The following is a 25986-nucleotide window of genomic DNA, read 5'->3' as shown; positions in this document are numbered from 1 at the left end:
TAGGTTGATTCTGGATTTGAGAGGATTGGCTTATGAGGAGAGTCTGAGTAGACTTGGACGATACTCATTGGAATTTAGAAGAATGAGGGGGGGGGATCTGAAAGAAACATATAAAAATTCTGAAAGGAATTGTTAAAATAGAAGCAGGGAGGTTGTTTCCACTGGCGGGTGAAACTAGAACTGGGGGCATAACCCCAAAATAAGGTGGAGCAGATTTGGGACTGAGTTGAGGAGGAACTTCTTCACCCAAAGTGGAATTCCCTTCCCAGTGAAGCAGTTTGGCTACCTCGTTGGATGTTTTTAAGGCAAAAGATAGATTTTTGAACTGTAAAAGAATTGAGGGTTATGGTGAGCAGGCGGTAAGTGGAGCTGAGTCCACAAAAAGATCAACCAGGCTCGAGGACAGATAATAATCGCTTGCTGTCACAAGTAGGCTTCAATGAAGTTACTGTGAAAAGTCCCTAGTCGCCACATTCCGGCGCCTGTTCGGGGAGGCCGGTACAGGAATTGAACCTGCGCTGCTGGCATTGTTCTGCATTACAAGCCAGCTGTTTAGCCCACTGTGCTAAACCAGCCCCAGTGGCCTACTCCTCCTAGTTCTTATATTCTTACATGGTGAGTTCCACACTGTCAATCAGAAAGTTCTGTCCGCATCCCCTTTTGGATTTATTAGTGACTATCCAACATTTGTGGTCTCTTGTTTTGGGGACTCTCCACAAGTGGACATATTTGTGTACATTGGCCCAATCATGTATAAAGCACCTGGTCAGGTGGGATAAACCAAATTACAAGGGGAATGAGGAAGGAAAGGAATGGGTAGGAGTTTTATTTCTAAAAATAGTGAAACTAGAACTAGAGGGCAAATCAGGTCACTCCTCAGTCTTTTCTGGAGGAAAGAGTATAATCTCTTCGATGTAATGAGAAGCGAAACAGTCACTGCCTTAATAGCTCAAAGGAAATGTTGGTATAAATGTCCCCTGATGCCCAAATTAAAAGAGAAAAACTTCAAAAATGTAATGAATATCTACATTTTGACAGACTTGCTCACTTTTTCGATCTTAACCATGTCACTCTTTCTGAACTCTGCAGAAAGTATCCCGTGCTCTTTTACAGGTTGGGTGCCGATGATATCTGCAAATGTGCTTTCATTTATAATCTGTACTCTGCTCCTGAAGTTTGTGTTTGACCATGTTTTACAGTTGACTCGTGTAAATGTTGACTGGAAACATTTGATCCTTAATCTTACCAAGACTCCATGGGTGAGATGCTCCGACCCCCTGCTGGGTTGGAGAATCCCCGGGGCACTGCACGAATCGCTCCACGCCCCCCCCCCCATTCTCCATCCCGGATGGGCTGAGCGGCCGTAGCAAAAAACCAGAGTCCAGCCAGCGCCGTTTTAACATGTTATGAGCCGGCGGGATCTCGGCATTGAAGGGTCCGTGGGGGTGGCGGGGGGTGGGGGTTTGGAGTGGGGGAGCCTCCACTGTGGCCTGGCCCGCGATCGGGTCCCACCGATCGTCGGGCCGGCCTCTCGGGCTAGGGGCCTCCTTTCTTCCGCACCGGCTCCTGTAGCTCTACGCCATTTGGCGTTGGGGCTGGTGCAGAGAAAAAAGCCACTGCGCATGCGTGCGTTGGAGCCGGTGTCACTGCCCATGCGCGGATACCGTGGCGCCCAGTTGACTGAGATCAGCAGCTGGAGTGTCGTGGGCCGTTCAAGCTCCGTGCTGGCCCCTTGTGGGCCGGAGAATCGGGCGCCGGAAGGCCTGTTGACGCTGGAGTAAAACACTCCTGTTTTTACGCCGGCGTCAACACTTAGCCGAGCGATAGGAGAATTCCGCCCCTTGTCTTTACTAAAGGTCATTAAAGTCCATTGACTGTTGCTTTGCCGAAACTTAATTGATTCAAATATATTTTATGGCGCATGTTAACCCTACACATCTGAGCAAATGGATTGCAGTCATATTTTCTTAATGCAAGTAATATCTTTAAAGTTGCTTCTGTAATGAATGAACACATAGAAATCAAGAGCAGACCAGTGTAGAGTCACTGCTGCGCAACGTTTTATCCATTCAGTCGATAGACAAAATACTTAAATATGTGGAATGAACTTAGAAATGAAATTGGGATAGCTCCTTTGTGGAACCAGCACAGGCACGGTGGTAAAATGCTCATTTTTGAATGTGTTCTGTTGCTCAGTCAGATTTGATATATTTTGCTAATATTCTATGATTCCATAAATTTAATTTCCTTCTAGAAGCCTTACATATGACACTTTATTGAATGCCTTTTAAAATTCAAGTAAGCTGTATACATTAGGTAATCATCAGTTGTGTCTTGAAAGTTTAATAGCGCCTTTTATGTATATCCTCCACGAGAACCGTTGGGCTAATTTGGTCAATATGGGGAGATTGCTTCCTATCTTACTAAGTTATTATAGAATTTACAGCGCAGAAGGAGGCCATTCGGCCCATCGAGTATGCACCGGCTCTTGGAAAGAGCACCCTACCCAAGGTCAACACCTTCACCCTATCCCCATATCCCAGTGACCCGACACTAAGGGCAATTTTTTTATCATGACCAATCCACCTAACCTGCACATCTTTGGACTGTGGGAGGAAACCGGAGCACCCGGAGGAAACCCACGCACACACAGGGAGGATGTGCAGACTCCGCACAGACAGTGACCCAAGCCAGGAATCGAACATGGGACCCTGGAGCTGTGAAGCAATTGTGCTATCCAATTACTTAGATTATTGCTCCTGAATTTATAGAATTCCTTAAGTATTTTTAAAATAAAACTCCTACCCATTTCTTCCATTCCTCATTTCCCTTGTGATATGGTTTGTCCCACCTGACCAGGTGCTTTTAGACTTACTACTTCAGTTTTTTGGTAACGTAATGTCTGTTTATTGATTCTGTTGACCACGATATTCACCTGTTAGAAAGAGAAGTGAAGAATGTCTTCAACAAATTTGCTATTTTCTGTTTCGATAACATTCCTGCTAAATTTTAACTTGTATCGGGAAGTCTTTTTATTAACTGCTGAATTTTTGTTCACATTTTTATCGCTTTGTATCTATTTTCTGTGTTTTCGAAGGATGTTTTGCACATTGCATATTATCGATGCTGACATATCTTATAGAAAGCATCTTCAGTTTAATACTCAAAGCACCCAGCAGTTATCTGAGTACAATATGGGATGACAATTTTTTATAAGAAATAGCTTATTGAAGAGTTATAAGAATAAAGTAGACTTCAGTTTACTTTAACAAACTCAAGATGTACTGCATGTTTGAATCACACTCGCACTCCCACCCATGCACTGTGTGATTGACGAAGAATTATTTTATTCACATTTAGTATCATATTTTGCTACTGGTGATGAGTGTCATCTTGGACAATCTTAGACTTTGTCATTTGAACTGCAGTAATCGGTTTTATCTTAGTTAATGTTTCACCTGCCATCATGCAAGTGTATAACGTTATGGTGCATTTTACACATGCCGGTTTAGCTCATCTGGCTGGACAGCTGGTTCCTGACGCAGAGCAAGGCCAGCGGTGTGGGTTCAATTCCCATAACGGCTGAAGTTATTCATTCCTTCTCAACCTTGCCCCTCGTCTGAGGTGTGGTGATCCTCATGTTAAATCACCACCAGTCAGCTCACCCCCTCAGAGGAGAAAGCAGCCTATGGTCATCTGGGACAATGATGACTTTACTGTTACACATGCTGTTTTAATAACAGCTCTTTTCCACTTGCACTCTTTATTTTGCTTCTTTGAAACTCTCTTAGTTTGTCACATTCTCCGCAACCACGATTCTCCCACCCCCCCCACACCCGCGCAAATGGAGTGTCCGGTTTTGCGACACGCCGCTCGGAGAAACATGGGCCGAGCGGCCTGCCGTTCCCGACCTGTTCACGACGGCGGCAACCACACCTGGTCGCTGCCGTCGTGAACATGGCGCGCCAGGTAAGTGTGGGGCCTAGGGGGGGCGGATCGGGGATCGAGCACCGCGACCGTGCTCGGGAGGGGACAGACCCGCAATCGGTGCCCACCGATCGTCGGGCCGGCGTCTCAAGGGGACGCACTCTTTCCCCTCCACCGCCCCGCAAGATCAAGCCACCACGCCTTGCGGGGCGGCTGAGAGGAAAGACGGCAACCGCGCATGCGCGGGTTTAAGCTGTCCAACCCGCGGATGCGCGGCTGACGTCATTAGGCGCTGCCGCGGCCTTCATTCTTGGCGCGCCGGGCCTTGAAGCCAGGGACAAGGCCCGGCCACCGGGTTTCCCGGTACGGCCCGCCTATCCCCCCGGGTAGGGGAAAATAGGGGGCCGGGAGAGGCTTCCGACGCCGTCGTGAACCTCTCCAGGTTTCACAACAGCGTCGGGCCTTGCGGAGAATCCCGCCCCTTATCTATGTTCTCAGCACAAAGTAATAGTCCTTTCTTCTAGTTAGTTTAAATTATAGAATGATCTAAATTGATTTTGTTAAATATGCCTACACTGAGTGGCTATTCAGACCAGTCTATTAAAATTGTGTAATTTTTAAAAGCGTATTCTGCATGCTCTTTTGTCACCCTCTAAATTTTCCTTTAGTTTCTCACCTCATTCTGCTTCTCCCTGTCACAGACCTTACCTCACAGACCTTGCCATTCTTCATTTGTGAGCCATAGGAAAGTGGCAACCAGTTTGCAGCTAGTCTAAGGCTGCCCCGTCCTAATATTTGCATGTTTGTACATGCAGCTGGAGAATAAACATAGCTAAGCATTTTCCTTCTGAAACCTGACTGTATAGTGGCCAATCCTGCACCTCTACTGCATGCTAGCTCAGACTGGCTAAAGTCAGCACAAACTTATGAAAACATAGATCATCAGGCTTTGTACTGCGCACGCTACATGTTCCCTGATGGCATTACTTTTTTTGATTTAAAAAAAAAAGAAGCTAATGTTCTGTCAATTCAAGCTGGTCTATTGTATAATCAATATGAAAGTGCAGATATTGAGCATTATTTTATTCAAGAACTGATGTCTAACGGTGTGTTGCAAAATTAAAGGTGAACACGATTACATTGTGTAGGCATCTTCAAAAAGGGGTGACTTAGTGCATACCAATATCCGAATATATTTCTGAATTTGTTGTTTTGCACCATCTTGAATGGGTATATTTCTAAATACACCAACTGGGAAATTTAGAGGAATGTACATGTCCACCGAAGAAATTTCCACATCGTTCTATATTTGCTGTTGTTAGTGGGAATGAATCCAAAAGAATCACTCGACACTCGGGCCTGCTCCAAACATCAAACAGTTTATTGTGTTTCACCGGCTGGGAGTAGGCTCCTTGGAAAATCAGATACCTCTCTATCAAACAAAGAAAATCATTGCTCTTTATACCATTTCAAACAGTTACTCAGCCCATCCCAGCTAGACACAATCCAATTGCAGTGATTGTAGATCACATATATTGCCCGTTCAAACCAATAAAATTGGTTACTGGGCAGCAAGGAACTGCGTGATCATCTCATGGACGCTTAGAGGGGTTACTCATGGCCAAATGGCATCTTCCAAAATAAATAAATACATGATCTTTATTGTCACAAGTAGGTTTACATTAACACTGCAATGAAGTTGCTGTGAAAAGCCCATAGTCGGCACATTCCGGCGCCTGTCCGAGGGAGAATTCAGAATTCTCAGCTGGTATGGGAGTTCAACCCACGCTGCTGGCCTTGTTCTGCATCACAAACCAGCTGTCTAGCCCTCTGAACTAAACAAGCCCTGTTAACCCAGACCCCCTTATCGACCACCTTTGGGTCTTTATGCATACATAGTTCCTTTGTCTTAATCTCGATATCGACTGGTATCATTGTCAGCATTCCACAAGAGCATCTTATCATTTGATTAGGAACATCCTTGCTGAGTGTGCCTTGTTGCGGCTGCTTCTGGTGAAACAGCCACGTAAGGAATGTAGTCAAGTTATTTAGCTAAGATCCCTGATGCCTTTCAAACATCTCATAGTTGCGAATAATATGTATTTATGTAGAAATACACATGGATTACATAATATTTATTGCTGGTACCTTTGCCTTAGGAACTCAATCAACACTGTTATGTTGCTAATGCATACTTTCAAGCCATCGGCATACAGTATAGCCCAGCGGTTCCCAACCTTTTCCTTTATACAGACCACAGATGGTCATCAAAAGCTTTGTAAACCACAATACACGCAAGCCTTATAAAAAATATTTTACATAGACTGCGGCTGACGGGGGTCAAACTTGTATATTAACAGGTATTAAAAATGCAGCTATTTCTAATAGTTTTTTTTTAAAAAAAATTTTATTCAAATTTTTGCATAATATCAACAACAAAAATACAGATTTTTAATTTTTTTTTTAACTACAAAGAACAGCCCCCCCCATCATTTCACCAAAACATCTGCCCGTCCCTTCAATAGACAGGACAGATACCCCCCCCCCCCCCCCACGCGTATACACAAAGAGAAAATGAATTAATGCCCGACATTGGCACAGAACAACTATGCCCACCCCTTTAGTACAAAACATCCCCCCCCCCCCCCCCCCCGGCCCGGTTGCTGCTGCTGCTGGCCTGTTTCTATCGTTCTGCCAGGAAGTCCGCGAATGGTTGCCACCTCCTGAAAAACCCCTGCACTGATCCCCTTAGGGCAAATTTCACCTTCTCTAGCTTGAGAAGCCCTGCCATGTCATTAACCCAGGCCTCCACGTTTGGGGGCCTCGCGTCCTTTCACTGAAGAAGAATCCTCCGCCGGGCTACCAGGGACACAAAGGCCAGAACACCGGCCTCTTTCGCCTCCTGCTCCTGGCTCCTCCGCAACCCCAAATACTGCGAGCCCCCAGCCCGGATTGACCCTGGATCCTACCACCCTCGACACCGTCCCTGCCACGCCCTTCCAAAATTCCCCCAATGCTGGACATGCCCAGAACATATGGGCATGATTTGCTGGGCTGCCAGAGCACCTAATACACCTGTCCTCACTCCCAAAGAACCGGCTCATCCTTGTCCCGGTCATGTGAGCCCTGTGCAGCACCTTAAACTGTATGAGGCCAAGCCTCGCACAAGAAGAGGAGGAGTTCACCCTCCCCAGGGTGTAAGCCCACGTCCCCTCCTCAATCTACTCACCCAGCTCCTCCTCCCATTTACCCTTCAACTCCTCAACCGAGGCCTCGTCCATCTCCTGCATCACTTGGTACGCTGCCGAGATCCTCCCCCCCCCAACCCACACCCCCGAGAGCACCCTGTCCTGGACCCCACGTGGCGGCAGCAGAGGGAACCCTGCCGCCTGACAAACGCCCTCACCTGCATGTACCGAAAGGCGCGGGGAGCCCGAACTTCCTCTCCAGCTCACCCAGGCTCGCAAATTTCCCGTCTAATAACAGGTCCCCCAACCTCCTGATACCTGCCTGTGCCAACTCAGGAACCTGCCATCAATTCTCCCCGGAACAAACCGGTGGTTCCCCCGTATCGGGGATCCTATCGAGGCCCCCACCTCCCCCCTCGCCGCCTCCATTGCCCCCAAATTTTGAGGGTAGCTACCACCACCGGGCCCGTGGTATACCTCGTTGGAGGGAACGGCAGCGGCACCGTCACCAGCGTCTCCAGGCTCGTGCCCACACAGGTCGCCATCTCCATCCTCTTCCATGCAGCCTCCTCCCCCTCCATCACCCACTTAGGCACCATTGCTGCATTGGCAGCCCAATAGTACTCACAGAGGTTGGGCAGCGCCAGCCCCCCCCTATCCCTGCCCCGCTCCAAGAACACCCTTCTCACCCTCGGGGTCCCATGTGCCTACACAAACCCCGTAATGCTCCTGTTAACCCGTCTGAAAAAGGCCTTTGGGATAAGGATGGGGGGCACTGAAACAGGAACAGAAATCTCGAAAGCACTGTCATCTTGACTGACTGCACCCTACCCGCCAGAGACAGCGGCAACATGTCCCACCTCTTAAACTCCTCCTCCATTTGCTCCACCAGCCTTGTAAGGTTAAGCTTATGCAGGGCCCCCCAGTTCCTGGCCACCTGCACCCCCAAGTACCTAAAGCTCCTCTCCGCCCTTTTCAATGGGAGCCGACCAATCACCCCCCTCCTGGTCCCCCGGGTGTACCACAAACAGCACGCTCTTCTCAAAGTTGAGATTGTACCCCGAAAAGTCCCCAAATTCCCAGAGAATCCTCATCATCTCCGGCATTCCCCCCACCGGGTCCGCCACATACAACAATAGGTCATCCGCATAGAGCAACACTCGGTGCTCCTCCCCACTCCGCACCAACCCCCTCCAGTTCCTCGACTCCCTCAGCGCCATAGCCAGGGGTTCAATTGCCAGCGCAAAAGTAGGGGGGACAAAGGACACGCCTGCCTCATCCCTCGGTGTAACTGAAAATACTCCGACCTCCTCCTATTCGTGGCCACGCTCGCCATCGAGGCCTCATATAACAGCCTCACCCAACTGACAAACCCCTCCCCAAAGCCGAACCTTTCCAGCACCTCCACAAGTACCCCCACTCAACCCTATCAAAGGCCTTCTCCGCATCCAGTGCCACCACTATCTCCGCCTCCCCTTCTACCGCCGGCATCGTTATAACATTCAAGAGCCTCCGTATGTTAGTGTTCAGCTGCTTTCCCCTCACAAACCCCGTTTGATCCTCGTGGATAACCTGCGGCACACAGTCCTCTATCCTCGTGGCTAAGATCTTTGCCAACAGCTTGGCGTCCACATTCAAGAGTGAGATCGGACTGTACGACCCACATTGCTGGGGATCCTTGTCCCAGTTAAGAATCAGGGAGATCAGCGCCCGAGACATCGTCCCTTGCCTCGTTAAAGGTCCTAACCAACAGGGGGCCCAACAGGTCTGTATACATCTTATAAAATTCAACCGGGAACCTATACGGCCCCGGCGCCTTCCCCGACTGCATGTTGCCTATCCCTTTAACCAGCTCCTCCAGCTCAACTGGCGCCCCAAGCCCCTCTACCTGTCCCTCCTCCACCCTCGGGAATCTCAGCCGATCCAAAAAGCGCCCCATCTCCTCCTCCTCCACCGGGGGTTCGGACCGATACAGTTTCTCGTAGAAGTCCCTGAAGACCCCATTGATGTCTACCCGCCTTCGCACCACATTTCCTCCCCGGTCCTTAACTCCACCAATCTCCCTAGCCGCATCCCGCTTACGGAGCTGGTGTGCCAGCATCCTGCTCGCCTTCTCCCCATATTCATACACCGCACCCTGTGCCTTCCTCCACTGAGCTTCCGCCTTTCTGGTGGTCAATATTTCTAATTGTTTTGATGCACACTCCCAAATACATTGCTGATTTATATTACACAAAGATGTTTGTGAAGCAAATTACACTACAAATAATAATGCAACATTGATTATGATAAATACAAGGTACACATAACTATTATTTTCCCCAGGGACCACCTGCAGTACTCTCGTGGACCACAAGCTGAGAACCACTGCTAAAGCAAATGAAGAACCAGCAAGCTTTTTTTTTAAAACAAAGATGTTTTAAGGGTTGATGTTTTGAAAAAGGCATTTGACAGTTTCTCCTCTTAAACATTGTGCAGGTTGCTTGGGTGCCTTTCACTTATATTCTGACAGCTACACTGATAAAATCTGCTGAAACATCCTGGCAAGTCAGTGAGATCCTTCAAGTAGACAATCCTCACATTGTGGTCGTAGTCCTTTTCAAAAGGGGTCAGCAATGAATTCAAATTTCAGGTTATAATTAAGTACGGCATTTACTCATGCTGCACTTAGCGTTTTTCAGCTAATTGCATGATAGTGTTATTTAAAAAAGGAACCGGAGTGTTTCTGCTATTTTGTTGTAATGTTAAAGGAAAACTCGCATTGACTTTGTCAGTTTAGCAATAATAACAATTCCTGATTAGAATATATCAGAAAATAAGAAAATACTTGAACCGATTTGCCTTTCTCTTCCCTTGTTGCTTTCTTTTTATTTTCCATATGTTTCTCACTCTCCCTGTCAACTCGCGTTCTTTACCTCTCTCTCCTGAACCTCTTTGTTTTCCCCCTCTCAGCTTCCCCCTCAAGTTTCCAGCTTGTATGAAAAATAACTACATTGAAAATTTGATTTTTATTGACCAAATGTTTTTCCAAGCCCTAAATTAGAGCTGCTGGAATCCACACAAAATTTCAGATAAAAATGTTGCAAAACCTGCCTGTTATAGTCACCCATAATTTGAAGGTGGTTACTTTACTGATGACATGACCCAGCAGAAAATTAAGACCATAGACCATAAGATATGGAGCAGAATTAGGCCATTCAGTCCATCGAGTCTGCTCTGCCATTCAATCATTGAATCCCTACAGTACAGAAGGAGGCCATTTGGCCCATTGAGTTTACACCGACCTCTGAAAGAGCACTCTACCTATGCCCACTCCCCCGCCCTAACCCTCTGTTCTGGAACCTCTGCTCTTTGTGTTTTTGATAAATGACTTGGATGAGGAAGCGGAAGGGTGAGTTAGTAAGTTTGCCGATGACACAAAGGTTGAGGGAGTTGTAGATCGTCTTGAGGGCTGTTGCAGATTACAACAGGACATTGACAGGATGCAGAGTTGGGCTGAGAGGGCAGATGGAGTTCAACCTAGATAAATGTGAAGTGTTTCATTTTGGAAGATTGAATTTCAATGCTAAATGCATGGTTAAAGGCTGGATTCTTGGAAGTGTGGAAGAACAGAGGAATCTTGGGGTCCAGTACATAGTTCCCTCAAAGTTGCCACCAAGGTTGATAGGGTTGTTAAGAAGGCGTATGGTGTATTGGCTTTCATTAACAAGGGGATTGAGTTTAAGAGCCGCAAAGTTTTGTTGCAGCTTTATAAAAATCTGCTTAAGCCACACTTGGAATATTGTGTTCAGTTCTGGTCGCCTCATTATAGGAAGGATGCGGATGCTTTGGAGAGGGCACAGAGAGAATTAACAGGATGCTGCCTGGACTGGAGGGCATGTATTAGGAAGAAAGGTTGAGGGAGCTAGGACTTTTCTCACTAAAGCGAATAAGGAAGAGAGGTGACTTGATAGAGGTGTACAAGATGATGAGAGGCATGGACAGAGTGGATAGCCCCATCTAACCGTCAGACAGTATGGACAATTTAGCATGGCCAATCCACCTAAATCGCACATCTTTGGACTGTGGGAGGAAACGGGAGTATCCGGAGAAAATGCATGCAGACATAGGGAGAGTGTACAAACTCCACACAGTCACCCAAGGTTGAAATTGAACCCGGGTCCCTGGCGTTATAAGGCAGCAATGCTATCCACTCTGCCAGCATGCGCCCACATCACGGCTGATACGTTTCTCTCTCCCACTCCTGCCTTCTCCCCGGAACCCCTGATTCCCTTATTAATCAAGAACCTATCTATCTCTGCCTTAAAGACATCCTGTGACTTGGCCTCCACTGCCTTCTACGGTAATATGTTCCACAAATTCACCACCCTCTGGCTGAAGAAATTCCTCGTATCCGTTTTAGAGGATCGTCCCTTCAGTCTAAGGCTGTGCCCTTGGGCTCTAGTGTCTAGTACTAGTAGAAACATTGTCCACTCTATTTAGGCCTTTTAGTATTTTCTAAGTTTCAATGAAATCACTTTCATCCTTTTAAACTGCATTGAGTGCAGACCCAGAGTCAGTCCTCAACCACTCCTCGTATGAAACCAGAATTCAGGCGCAAGGGTTTGTCAATCAGTTCATCAGTTATTGGCCCAGCTGTTGTATTCTTGTAGCGCTGTTGAGATGGGCGTACTGTGAGCTTTCATCCTGACTCCACATGCACAGTAAACATACATTAGCCTTTACAAGACTGATCCAGCACCCATTATTCCCCCTGTTACTGCAACGACCTTTGAATAAAAAATACAATTAAAAAAAAACATTTAGAGTATCTAATGAATTAAGGGGCAATTTAGCGTGGCCAATCCACCTACCCTTCACATCTTTGAGTTGTGGGGGCGAAACCCTTGCAAACACTGGGAGAAGGTGCAAACTCCACACAGACAGTGACCCAGAGCCGTGATCGAACCTGGGACCTTGGCGCTGTGAGGCTAACAACTCCGCCACCATGCTGCCCCCAAATAAGAAGTGATGATTATGGGTATCTATCATTCAAACTGGCTCAGGCACCTTTAATTTTTGCTATTTTTACTGCAGTGATGAGCTCTGACCTTTCCATTCTCCTATAATACATAATGGACCATATCTTAGACCATCAGAAAGACTTGCCTCTACATTATAAAACTTAAAAAAAAAGTTTCCCACATGTTCCTAAATAAATGGCATTTGGAGCTTGAGTTCTTATTCTTTCATAGGATGTGGGCATTGCTGGCTCGGCTATCATTTATTGTCCACCTCTCATTGCCCTTGAGTGAACAGGCAACCAAGAACCTGGGAAATAAATAGCACAAGGACTGAGAAGGTGGGTGAATTGAAGGGGTCGAGTTCAGTGTCAAATTGGGTAAAGAAAGAGAAAGCGAGAAGAAGAGGCAAAGGAAAAGTAAGACATAAATATAATTTACATTTGACATTTACTACAGATTTCTCTGATTTCAAAAGCCTAAATAATATTACACAGGCTCTGTGGCACTAAAAATGAACTCATGACAGTAATTAATGCAACGCATTGTTAAAAAGAGACTTATGCTTGTAATTGAGATCCAGAACTACCTGCAACAGGTTCAGTTCATATCCTGTGTGTAAATATAGAAATTTCATGCCATTCAATGCATGTGAGGCAGGCAACGAGAAGTCATTTTCACAAAGATAATCATTTTGCAATAACCCTGCACAGACAGCAACATTTGGTTATTAGCTTTTAGGTGCGCATCTACTCCTCGCCTGACCTTGCTATCTCATTTGTGCATAAATGATGTCAGTTGCCATTGGTCTCTTGACAGAGTATTCTGGCTGAATGCAGGCTACAATATGGAATGCAAATAGTTCAACTTGAATAATTTTAGCTGTTGCCTGGGATCTTGAAATCTGCTTGCAAGGGATGTGTTTCAGCTTTATATTAATGATTTCAGTGTAAATTTCACTGTTCCAGAAGTAAATTCATTTCTTCCTATTGGTCTAAGATTAAGGCTTTTATTCATTCCCTGGTTGAAACTTGAGAGTACCAAGGTCAAGGTGGGTAGCATTCCTGCCTCTGAGCCAGAAGCTCTGGGTGTGAGTCCCACCCCAGGACTTGATGACCAAGGAAGGTGCACTTAAAACATGCTCAAACAGGGTCGAGTGTGTCAACCTGCAAATCCTTCCAAACATACTAATGGCTGGTACGGGCGGGTGAGACTCCTGGTCATCCACGCTTGATGTGGAGTGGCATCCCTCCAGCTCTAAACCCCTGGCAATACACTGGTGACCTGTTCCGGGAATTATTTGCTATGGAAACAGATGAAAGTCTGTCATAGTGCACCACTAGATACGAGAAGCGAATTGGAATTGGAGAGTACTAAGGTGACCTAGATATCTAAGCAAGGTTTTTCTTTATTTCAGATTGGTTGGAGACAAGTGATTTGGAGTGTTTATCGTCGTGCCCTTTAATTTTCTCAATTTTGAAATGAAAATGAAATGAAAATCGCTTATTGTCACAAGTAGGCTTCAATGAAGTTGCTGTGAAAAGCCCCTAGTCACCACATTCGGCGCCTGTTCAGGGAAGCTGGTACGGGAATTGAACCATGCTGCTGGCCTGCCTTGGTCTGCTTTCAAAGCCAGCGATTTAGCCCTGTGCTAAACCAGCCCATTGGTCTGCACAATTCATAATTTGAGGAATATGCTTTTGTCTTTCCTTTGTATTAAAAATACATACAGTCTGAATAGCCACTTGCATTTATAACAGTACCTTTTGAACCAGAGAAACATCATTTACAGAAGTAGAAACATTTTTGAAGAAGCATTTTCTAAAATGGATGTTGATTATGATGCCAAGGAAACTGAAATGATAGCCTTTAAATGAAAAGACCTGAGCTTGCTTGACTTAATTAGCAGTAAAGCGTCTGCTGAAGCTGTAGATTATCAATTCCATTTCCAAGTCCACAATTTGGGTATCAAATCTAGGTTGGCGTTTCAGTGTAGTGCTGAATTATTGAAGGTGCTGTCTTTCAAGTGAGATGTTAAATAAAGCTTTCTCTGCCTGCCCAGTATCTAAATGAATCCATTCTGTCATATAAAGAGAAGGGAGTTTCTCAGTATCATAAACACCCTACTTCAACCAGCATAATCAAAAACAGTCTGAACTCTTTAATCCTGAGCTGCAGTATCAAAGAAGCAATCATATTTCACATGTCTGCTGATGCCAAATATCTCGACCATATCGCTACCTCTCTCAACCTCCCTCCACTGTTGATATTTTGTCACACTGCTAGTCTGACATCCAGTGCTGGTTGGCTGAAATCTATTCCAACTAAATTCAAAGACAAGAGTTATTGTCATTATTCCCTGCCACATACTCCATTTGCGAGTCACTGACTCCATCCCTCTCACCAGACCAGACCTTTCGCAATTTGGATTTGACCCCAATATAAACTTTCAGCCACAAATCAAAAGACTACCTGCTTTCACCTCCGCAGCAGGACCATTTTCTGCCCCTGCATCCACATGCCTTTTTTACCCCTCAATTTGACCATTCCAATGATCTTCTGGCTGATCTCCCAACTTCCATTAACTTGAGCTGAACCAAAATTCTGCCGCTCATATACTATATAGCAGCATGCCCTAGATACCCAAGAGCACTATGCTCAATGACCTACATAGACTTCCACTCCAACAATGTCTTGGATTTTAAAATTGTACGGCCTCATCCCTCCCTAGCTCTGTAGCCTGTTGCAATCCTGTAACCCTATGAAATCTCTGTGCTTTCCCAGTCCTGGCTTCTTGTGCATCCCCAGTTTGAATTGCTCCACCATTAGCAGCTGTGTTTTTAGACACCTAAACCTCTTCACCTCTCTACCGTTCCTTCGTTAAGATTCTTCTTAAACTCTGCCTCTTTAACATGTCCTAATATTGCCGTAAGTGGCTCTCTGACGTTGTGTTTGCAAACGCTCTTGTGAAGCAATTGTGGCTTTCTACATTGTTAACTTGTATTCTTAAAGCATCTTTATTTGCATTATTAGGGTGTTTCTGTGCCTGCATTGTTTGTTGCATTTGCCTGCATCAATTTGCCTGCATCACAATAATGACTACAATTCCAAGTATATATTTGGATGGATGTCATTTTAAGAATGATGAGGCGCTGTAAGAACACAATTCTTAAGAAGTCTTATAAAGGTAGTGAGATGAGAAGGGTGTGGTAGAAAGTATTTCAGAAAGTGGGGTAGATACAGCTGAAGTCTTTGTTGCAGTTGCTGGTCTAAAATGAGAAGAGTGCCAGGTAGCCATAGATGGAAGATTTAAGGATATGCTCAGAGAATATGAGGGTGTATTAGGTTGCCACAGGGAAATTGGTAATATGCATGGACAAATTTGAGGATTTATAAATGTATTACTTTGAGAGATGGACAGCCGGTGTTGATTTGTGAGGACGTGGTCATGTACGAGGGGAGCTTGTTGCAGGATGAAATAAAAGTGGCTGTACAAGTGGAGTGTTTATTTTTTTACTTATTCGTATGATGTGAGTGTTGCTGGCAAAGTCAGCATTGTGCCTTATCTGAATATTCCATGAGTTGGTGGTAGTTAGCTGCTGACTTGAACTGCAGTGGTTTTGTGTATAGGTACATACATGATGCTAGTAGGAAGGGAATTCTAGGCTTTTGACCCAGTGACAATGAAGGAGCAGTGATGATAGTTCCAAGTCAGGATAGTGTGTGGTTTGTAGGGGAACTTGCAGTTAGCATTGTCCTCGTATGATTTCTATCCCTGCCCTTCTAGATGGTAGAGATCGTGTAGGATTCTTGGTGAATTACTGCAGCGTATTTGATAGTGCAGAGTATTCCATCACATTTCTGAATAGTGCCATGTAGAATGTGGACAAACCTCCGAGAATAAGGAGGTGAGTTACTTGCCACAAACTTTTCAGCCTCTACAGCCTCCAACCTGCACTTGTGGCCACAGTATTTATAACGCTGGTGCAGTTCAGATGCTGATCAATGGTAAATCCCAGAATTTAGCGATGGTAATGTCAGTGAACATCATGAGATGATTAGATTATTTTACTGAAATTGATCATTGCCCGCCAGTTGGATGGCACAAATGGTTATTGCTACTTAGCAGCCCAAACCCGAATTTCAGTGAACAGCCCTACTCTTGACTTTTGGAGGGAAGGTGCCTTGAGGTTGAGGACAATCACTCTCACCTCGCGTCTAGGGTTCAGCTCCATGCATTGCGCCAAGGCAGTGGTGAGGTCTGAAACAGAGTGCTCTGGTGAGCAGGTTATTGATCATCGCGAGCAGGTTGTTGCAGATTAATTGATGCTTGCTGCTTGACACTTTCATACTTTGATGATTGAGAGTAGTCTGATGAGGTGGTAATTGGTTAGGGTAGATTTGCCCTACTCTTTGTGGACAGTACATACCCGGATAGCGTACCACATTGTTGAGTAGATGCCAATGTTCTGACTGTAATGGAATCGCCTGAGAGGCTGGCTAGTTCTAAGCACGAGTAAACAGAATGTTTGCTGGAATGTTGTCAGAGGTCATACGCTTGGCTTTGTATTTTCAGCTATTTCTTGGATGTCATGTGGAGTGAATCAAATTGGCTGAAGACCGGCATTTGATATATACTGGTGACTTTATTTTGCACAAGGTGGAGTTGAGTATGGAGAATCACAGCTGCTAAGGAAGACCTTGTAAAAATAGAACACTGTTTGCAGTGTCGTCAGTGGGCAACACGGTAGCACAGTGGTTAGCACAGTTGCTTCACAGTGGCAGGGTCCCAGGTTCAGTTTCCAGCTTGGGTGACTGTGCGGAGTCTGCACGTTCTCCCCGTGCCTGCGTGGGTTTCCTCCGGGTGCTCCGGTTCCTCCCACAGTCAAAAGATGTGTGGGTTGGGTGGATTGGCCATGGTAAATTGCCTTTAGTGTCCAAAAGTTTGTGGGTTACCAGGATAGGCTGGAGGTGTGGGCTTGGGTAGGGAGCTCTTGCCAAGGGCCGGTGCAGACTCGATGGGTCGAATGGCCTCCTTCAGCACTAAATTCAATGATTCTATGAATGTTGTATTGTCGGAAACATGACAACTAATTTGACTCAGCAAATTCCCTGAAACAGCAATGTATAATGACCAGATCATTGTTTTGTCATGTTGATGGAGTGATGAATATTGGCTAGGTCTATGAAAAGTCACATTAGACTCAAAATATTAACTCTCCTTCTCTAATGCTGCCAGACCCGCTGAATGTTTCTAGCATTTTTTGTTTCGGACAGGCGCCGGAATGTGTCGACTAGGGGCTTTTCACAGTAACTTCATTGATGCCTACTCGTGACAATAAAGCGATTTTCATTTTTCATTTTCATTTTCAAATCTCCGGCATCCACACTGCTTTGCTTTTAAGTATATTTTGCATTTCAAGATAGCTTTTGTTTCATTGATAGAACATAGAACAGTACAGCACAGTACAGGTCCTTCGGCCCTCGATGTTGTGTCGAGCATTGTCCGAAACCAAGATCAAGCTATCCTATTCCCTGTCATTCTGGTGTGCTCCATGTGCTTATCCAATAACCGCTTGAAAGTTCCTAAAGTGTCCGACTCCACTATCACAGCAGGCAGTCCATTCCACACCCGAACCACTCTCTGAGTAAAGAACCTACCTCGGACATCCCTCCTATATCTCCCAACCTGAATATTATAGTTATGCCCCCCTTGTAACATCCACCCGAGGAAATAATCTCTGAACGTCCACTCTATCTATCCCCCTCATCATCTTATAAACCTCTATTAAGTTGCCTCTCATCCTCCTCCGCTCCAAAGAGAAAAGCCCTAGCTCCCTCAACCTTTCCTCATAAGACCTATCCTGCAAACCAGGCAGTATCCTGGTAAATCTCCTTTGCACCCTTTCCAATGCTTCCACATCCTTCCTATAATGAGGTGACCAGAACTGCACACAATACTCCAAATGTGGTCTCACCAGCATATATATAGTTGCAGCATAACCCCACGGCTATTAAATTCAAGCCCCCTGTTAATAAACACTAACACACTATAAGCCTTCTTCACGGCTCTATCCACTTGAGTGGCAACCTTCAGAGATCTGTGGACATGAACCCCAAGATCTCTCTTTTCCTCCACATTCCTCAGAACCCTGCCGTTGACCCTGTAATCCGCATTCAAATTTTTTCTACCAAAATGAATCACCTTGCACTTATCAGGGTTAAACTCCATCTGCCATTTTTCGGCCCAGCTCTGCATCCTATCAATGTCTCTTTGCAGCCTACAACAGCCCTCCACCTCATCCACTACTCCACCAATCTTGGTGTCATCAGCAAATTTACTGACCCACCCGTCAGCCCCCTTCTCCAAGTCATTGATAAAAATCACAAATAGCAGAGGACCCAGCACTGATCCCTGTGGTACACCGCTGGTAACTGGTCTCCAGTCTGAAAATTTTCCATCCACCACCACCCTCTGTCTTCTATGTGATAGCCAGTTACTTATCCAATTGGCCAAATTTCCCTCTATCCCACACCTCCTTACTTTCTTCATGAGCCGACCATGAGTAACCTTATCAAACGCCTTACTAAAATCGATGTATACGACATCACCTGCTCTACCTTCATCTACACACTTAGTTACCTCCTCAAAGAATTCAATCAAATTTGTGAGGCAAGACTTACCATTCATGAATCCGTGTTGACTATCCCAGATTAAGCTGCATCTTTCCAAATGGTCATAAATCCTATCCTTCAGGACCTTTTCCATTAACTTACCGACCACCGAAGTAAGACTAACTGGCATATAATTACCAGGGTCATTCCTATTCCCTTTCCTGAACAGAGGAACAACATTCGCCACTCTCCAGTCCTCTGGCACTATCCCCGTGGACAGTGAGGACCCAAAGATCAAAGCCAAAGGCTCTGCAATCTCACCCCTTGCCTCCCAAAGAATCCTTGGATATATCCCATCTGGCCCAGGGGACTTGTTGACCCTCAGGTTTTTCAAAATTGCTAATACATCCTTCCCCAGAACATCTACCTCCTCCAGCCTACCCGCCTATATCACACACTCATCCTCAGAAACATGGCCCCTCTCCTTGGTGAATACTGAAGAAAAGTATTCATTCAACGCCTCCTATTTCTTCTGACTCCATGCACAAGTTCCCACTACTGTCCTTGACCGGCCCTACCCTCACCCTGGTCATTCTTTTATTTCTCACATAAGAGTAAAAAGCCTTGGGGTTTTCCTTGATCCGACCCGCCAAGGACTTCTCATGCCCCCTCCTTGCTCTCCTAAGCCCTTTTTATTTTTTAGCTCATTCCTTGCTACGTTGTAAACCTCAAGTGACCCAACTGAACCTTGTTTTCTCATCCTTATATACTCTTTCTTTTTCCTCTTGACAAGACATTCAACCTCTTTTGTGAACCATGGTTCCCTCATATGGCCATTTCCTCCCTGCCTTGCAGGGGCATACCTATCAAGGACACGCAGTATTTGTTCCTTGAACAAGCTCCACTTTTCATTTGTGCCTTTCCCTGACCGTTTCTGTTCCCATCTTATGCTCCCTAATTCTTGCCTCATTGCATTATAATTATCCCTCCCCAATTATAAACCTTGCCCTGCCGTATGGCCCTATCCCTCTCCATTGCAATACCGAATTGTTTGTCACTATCTCAAAAGTGCTGTCCCACAAACAAATCTAACACTTGGCCCGGTTCATTACCCAGTACCAAATCCAATGTGGCCCCCCCTCTTGTCGGCCAATCCACGCTCCAAGTTCACCTACCTTATTCCGGATGCTCCTTGCATTGAACCCACCTTTCTGTCTGCCGGTACACTCCTGCAACCTTGATACCCTCCTCAGTACCTCACTACTCTCAACACTGGCTTCTGGACTACAGCTCGTTTTTCCAGCCCTGTGGTATATTAAATGTTTCTTCAGGTGGTATGTTACTTTCCAGCTCCTTCATTTTCTAATCATGTGCACTGTTGTGCTATAAATTGTGTTTCAGTTAAGGAGCATCTGGAAGTAGTGATTTGTGAACTTTACAATAGGTTCACAGTGCAAGTTCAAGTATATTGACTAAAGGATCAAGAAAAATTGAGTAAAATAAAGTTTTATGCAAGGTCAGATTGTTAAAGACCTGACTTCTCTTGTACTCATTTTTTTCACCTCATGTCCTGATCAATATTTTATATTGTTATAAAATATTTTAACTGCACTGGATCGGTCTCTGAAAATATCAGCCCTTTGAAATTTTTGCATGGAGTTTGAAATTGGAAAATTATTGGTATGTAAACCTGAGAAAAATTGTGTCACCTTAGTAAAATTATTCTTTTTTATGTTTGCTTCAGTGTTTGGGTACAACAGTATGCAGGATAAAAGGAATAAAGGCACAAGAATGCATATTGTTCTGGTGAAATTTATTTATTTTATTTCATCAGCTTCTGTTCACCTTTAGCTTTGATGTTTTGATGCTTACTTATGGAGTTGCTCCGTTGTGGACATCACGTGATGTGATAATGAAACAGTCCATGTCCAAATGCAGGAAGACTTGGATTGGATTGGATTGGATTTGTTTATTGTCACGTGTACCGAGGTACAGTGAAAAGTATTTTTCTGCAAGCAGCTCAACAGATCATTCAGTACATGGAAGAAAAGGGAATTAAACAAAATTCAAGAAAATACATAATAGGGCAACACAAGATCTACAATGTAACTATATAGCATTGGCATCGGATGAAGCATACAGGGTGTAGTGTTAATGAGGCCAGTCAATAAGAGGGTCATTTAGGAGTCTGGTGACAGTGGGGAAGAAGCTGTTTTTGAGTCTGTTCGTGCGTGTTCTCAGACTTCTGTATCTCCTGCCCGATGGAAGAAGTTGGAAAAGTGAGTAAGCCAGGTGGGAGGGATCCTTGACTTGGACAATATCCAGGGTTAGGCTGACGAGTGGCAAGTTACATTCGCTCCACACAAGTGCCAGGCAATGACCATCTCCTACAAGAAATGATCTAACCATCGCCCCTTGACAGTCAATGGCATTGCCATCGCTGAATCCCCAACAATCAGCATCCAGGGGGTTACCATTGATCACAAACTGAACTAGTCACATTAATGTGGCAACCGCCGCAGGTGAAAGACTAGGAATCATACGGCGAGTACTTCACCACCTGATCCCCCAAAGCCTATCAACCATCTACAAGGCACAAGTCAGGATTGTAATGGAATAATCTCCACTTGCCTAGATGAGTGCAGCTCCAACAACACTCAAGAAGTTCGACACCATCTAGGACAAAGCAGCCCACTTGATTGCTCCTCCTTCCACAAACATTCAAACCCTCCACCACCGACGAACAGTGGCAACCATGTGTACCATCTACAAGATGCACTGTAGTAACTCACCAAGGTTCCTTAGACAACGCTTTTCAAACCCACTACCATTAGAAGGACAAGAGCAGCAGATGCCTGGGAGGCCCACCACCTGGAAGTTCCCCTCCATGTCACTCACCACCCTGAGTTGGAAATATATTGCCGTCCCTTTACTGTCGCTGGGGCAACACCCTGGAACTCCCTCCCTAACAGCACAGTGGGTATACCTACACCTCAAGGACTGCAGTGGTTCAAGAAGGCAACTCATCACCACCTTCTGAAGGGCATCTAGGGATGGGCAATAAATGCTGGCCTAACCAGCGACACTCACTTCCCATAAATACATTTTTAAAAAGCCATGGTAACTATGATTTCCATCTCAGTTCCCTGTCTATACTGCATTTGATAAATTGAAGAATGGCCCAACAGTTGGATTCACATTTTCCTCCCCTCTCCCAACATCCGCTCAGGCTAAGAAAGGGCTCAGCTGTGATGACTTTTGTAATCGGATATCCTGCCAACACTCTAAAGTTTCAAAGAATGGCCACCTGGGCAAAGTACATATTTCAGAAGTGTGGATAGTTACTAATGCTTTGTGGGTTAATTTGCTCTGTGGTTTATTACGTTTAAGCCAATGTGGTAAGATAAACGTGAGGTCAGGGGTAATGCCTGGATCTGGTGCCTCTCTTGTGGGGACCATGAATTGGATTCAATTTGAATTGGTTTTTGGAGCAGTGAAGGAGCTGGATTAGGGGTTTGCCCCTGTCCACACTCTGAACTCTGGCTTTGTAACTCCGATAAAATAACGTAAGGGGTAGCACAGTGATTAGCATTGTTGCTTCACAGCGCCAGGGTCCCAGGTTCGATTCCCGCTTGGGTCACTGTCTGTTAAAATAAAGATTATTATTACTGGGAGTTACCAGACTCCTAAACGACCCTCTTTATGGACTGACCTCATTAACACTACACCCCTGTATGCTTCATCCGATGCCGGTGCTTATGTACGTCCATTGTGTACCTTGTGTTGCCCTATTATGTATTTTCTTTTATTTCCTTTTCATTTCATGTACTTAATGGCAGCATGGTAGCATTGTGGATAGCACAATCGCTTCACAGCTCCAGGGTCCCAAGTTCGATTCCGGCTTGGGTCACTGTCTGTGCGGAGTCTGTACATCCTCCCCGTGTGTGTGTGGGTTTCCTCCGGGTGCTCCGGTTTCCTCCCACAGTCCAAATATGTGCAGGTTAGGTGATTGGCCATGACAAATTGCCCTTAGTGTCCAAAATTGCCCTTCGTGTTTGGTGGGGTTACTGGGTTATGGGGATTGGGTGAAGTTGTTGACCTTGGGTAGGGTGCTCTTTCCAAGAGCCGGTGCAGACTTGATGGGCTGAATGGCCTCCTTCTGCACTGTAAATTCTATGATTCTATTATTAATGGTCTGTTGAGCTGCTCACAGAAAAATACTTTTCACTGTACCTCGCTCCAATCGATGGGGGGGGGGACACATTCCTGTTTTTGATGCATTAACCCCGGGACCAACCCTGTTAAAGAAAATAAATCTTTATTGTCACAAGTAGGCTTACATTAACACCGCAATGAAGTTACTGTGAAAAGTCCCTAGTCGCTACATTTCGTCACCGTTTCGAGTACACAGGGAGAATTCAGAATGTCCAATTCACCTAACGATCACGTCTTTCGGGACTTGTAGGAGGATACCAGAGCACCTGGAGGAAACCCACGCAGACACTGGGAGAATGTGCAGACTCCACACAGACAATGACCCAAGCCGGGAATCAAAACTGGGATCCTGGCGCAGTGAAGCAACATTGATAACCACTGTGCTACCGTGCCGCTCCCACTGTGCTACCTTGCCGTTATCAAGTGGGACTCTTTCATTCAGGCCTTGGCAGGGCCTTCTGCGCTGAGGCTGCACTCAGTCGCATTTCCTACACTGAGGGGCTCCGCTCGCCAGTGCAGAAAGAAATCAGGATGGCAGATCTCTCGACCCCGGCGTGGCCCCAGACCCCTTCAATGGCCAATTCAGCTGTTGGGAGGTCCTGGAACCCCCGGGGGGGGGTGCAGTCCACCTAATTCAGACATGGCACCCCTGGGCCCGATCCCCAGAATGGGCAAAGTGCTGTCTAGGCTCTGCCAGTCTGGCACCCTAGCAGTGCCCTGCCAGGGTGGTAGTGCCATCTGGACATGTGGGTGGCACTGTCAGAGCGCCCACGTGTCACTGCCGGGATGCCCAGACTGGCAGTGCCAAGCTGCCCAGGTGGCATCAGCAGTGCAAGGTGCCACCCTGCCGAGAGGCCAACCACCCAGGGGCCTCCAATCGCCAGGCAGACTCCAAGTGCTGTTCCACCTGGTGCCCGTTGTGGAGACCAGAGCTAAATGGCATTTGGCTGGGGTCTCCTTGTTGAAGCCATTAGATCCCGGGGCTGATTAGTTCTGTCGTCGGCACAGAAAAGTGCGGAATTAAGCTCCGCTAACTATGCAAGTCTGGATGGGTGGGATGAGATAGCGACGTCTTATGAGATCCCATTAGCTCTCGCGGGGCATAAAGACCGTCGGGAATCCCGGAAAGCTATACAAGTCTGGATGGGCGGGATTCAGATACCGACGTCTCACAAGACCTCGTGGAAAGTAACAACCGTTGGGAATCCCGGAATAGGTCTTTCGCGAGATTTACTAGCCGAGTCCCGTTCCAATTCAGCAGGACAAGGCTGGTAAATCGCGCGCATAGTTTGTATTTTGAAATCTGCAATAAAATATAAACAAAGAACAGTACAGCACAGGAACAGATCCTTCGGCCCTCCAACCTGCACCGATCACGTGTCCTATCTAGACCAACCGCCGGGTTCCTTCTATACCCCGTCTGTTCATGTGCCTATCCAGATAAGTCTCAAAGGTCACTAACGTATCTGCCTCAACCACCTCACTTGGCAGTGCATTCCAGGCCACCACCACCCTCTGTGTAAAAAAAAAAAACTTCCACTGAACCTTTCCCCCTCTCACCTTGAACTTGTGCTCCCTTGTAATTGTCATTTCTGTCCTGGGAAAAAGCCTCCAACTATTCATCCTAGTAAAAATTCCTGTAATGCTATATAATAAATATAGAATTTGACTTTGGTTACTTGATATATAATGCGGTTCAACGAATTAATAATAGGGATACTTCTGAAAATTAAATATATTTACTCTCCTTGTTTTATGGATGTTTAATCAGAAATTTTTTGAGACAACATTTGAGTGAACTTTATCATAACCTACTGTTTCAAACATCACTTCTGGGAGTTTGCGTTTGTACGTATACTGCTTGGATGTAGGGACAAATAACAATTACTAACCTATTGAAAAATTTCATGCTAATTGATGGGACATGAGATGAAACGATGTTAAAATATCCATGGGAGTTTCTATAGATTTGTTTATGGCTGTTAAGAGTTGGGACAACTTTGTACCACTGTCTCTGGCAGTTTAACAAATTGCTTTGATTTTTCAACAGGTTTTTGTCTTGGTTAGGAAAATACATTTGTTCATTTTTAACTAGTTGATTATGAGCTACCAGTTGCAATTTCATTATTCTGATTGAATTTATTTTTACCCTCAAGTCTTCAATTATTAAAATAGTTTGGAAGTACTTTTGTCCCTCCCCTATTCTTTAAAGATTTGGTGCCGACCAGAATGGAATTGCTCTTGTATACAGATGTGTGTTTATAATCTAAAAACCAGCTAACAAGCAAATGTATTCTGCATTGAAATTGTCTCAGTATAAAAAGAAGTGTTTCATTTGACCTTAATGAAATGCCATTTATTTCAGTTGACTCATTGTGATCATAAGTATGCGTTGCATCATTTTCAACAGCACCATAGCCCCCATCACACCAACCATAGTACAGGCACACAGTCAAAGAGCAAAGAAAGGGAGGTGGAGAAGAAAGAGGTGGAAAAATTGAGGGATCGATCAAGAGAGAGGGAAAAGAAAGAAGATAAGGAAAGAAAAGATCGCAAAAGGGTAAGAGTGAAAAGCTTGAAAATAAAGCGGATGCAAGACAAATCCGATTCACATTTTGCACCTTGTAGGTTTCCGTTGCCAGAAGCATCTCTGTTGGTGTGAATCTATTATATCAGTTATAACATTGAGGTGATAACAATTGTACTGAGTATTTTTCTTACTATTTCTGATTTTTGACTTTTTTATCCTGTGTTTATTTTGATTTATCGGCTTGTGTTCCTTAAATCATCTGAGATCTGCAAATAAACTGTACTTGGGGTTTCCTCTTAAATCCTTCTTCGTTATTCTCGATTAGAGATTTTTACTTTTTTTCCTCAGGATCATTCAAACAGTGATCGAGAGAGCATACAAGAATCAAAAAGGCGTAAAGATGAAAATGGGACAGGTAAGTGTTCATACTTAACTTTCTGTTGCTGTTCAAATTCCAAACACAATTTAACAGATCCAAGGTGCCTGATATAGCGGTGGAGTACAGCAAACT

At 45.3% G+C, this 25986-nt stretch overlaps 1 protein-coding gene across 6 annotated transcripts in view; it reads left to right on the top strand.

Moving 5' to 3' along the window:
- Positions 1–25986, top strand: part of thoc2 (THO complex 2) — a 229431-nt gene that overhangs the window by 181113 nt on the left and 22332 nt on the right. For 4 of the 6 annotated variants that reach the window (XM_038775383.1, XM_038775387.1, XM_038775385.1 and 1 more), the window contains 2 exons: positions 25311–25505; positions 25824–25890. In XM_038775383.1, the coding sequence (XP_038631311.1) occupies positions 25311–25505; positions 25824–25890 (262 nt within the window). Of the gene's footprint in view, positions 1–25310; positions 25506–25823; positions 25891–25986 lie in introns of those variants that run through there. The other 2 variants (XM_038775386.1, XR_005457727.1) reach the window with 2 other exon arrangements.

Source organism: Scyliorhinus canicula, chromosome 17, assembly GCF_902713615.1.
Source record: "Scyliorhinus canicula chromosome 17, sScyCan1.1, whole genome shotgun sequence".
Lineage (NCBI taxonomy): Eukaryota > Metazoa > Chordata > Chondrichthyes > Carcharhiniformes > Scyliorhinidae > Scyliorhinus > Scyliorhinus canicula.
This window is presented reverse-complemented; position numbering and strand designations above follow the sequence as displayed.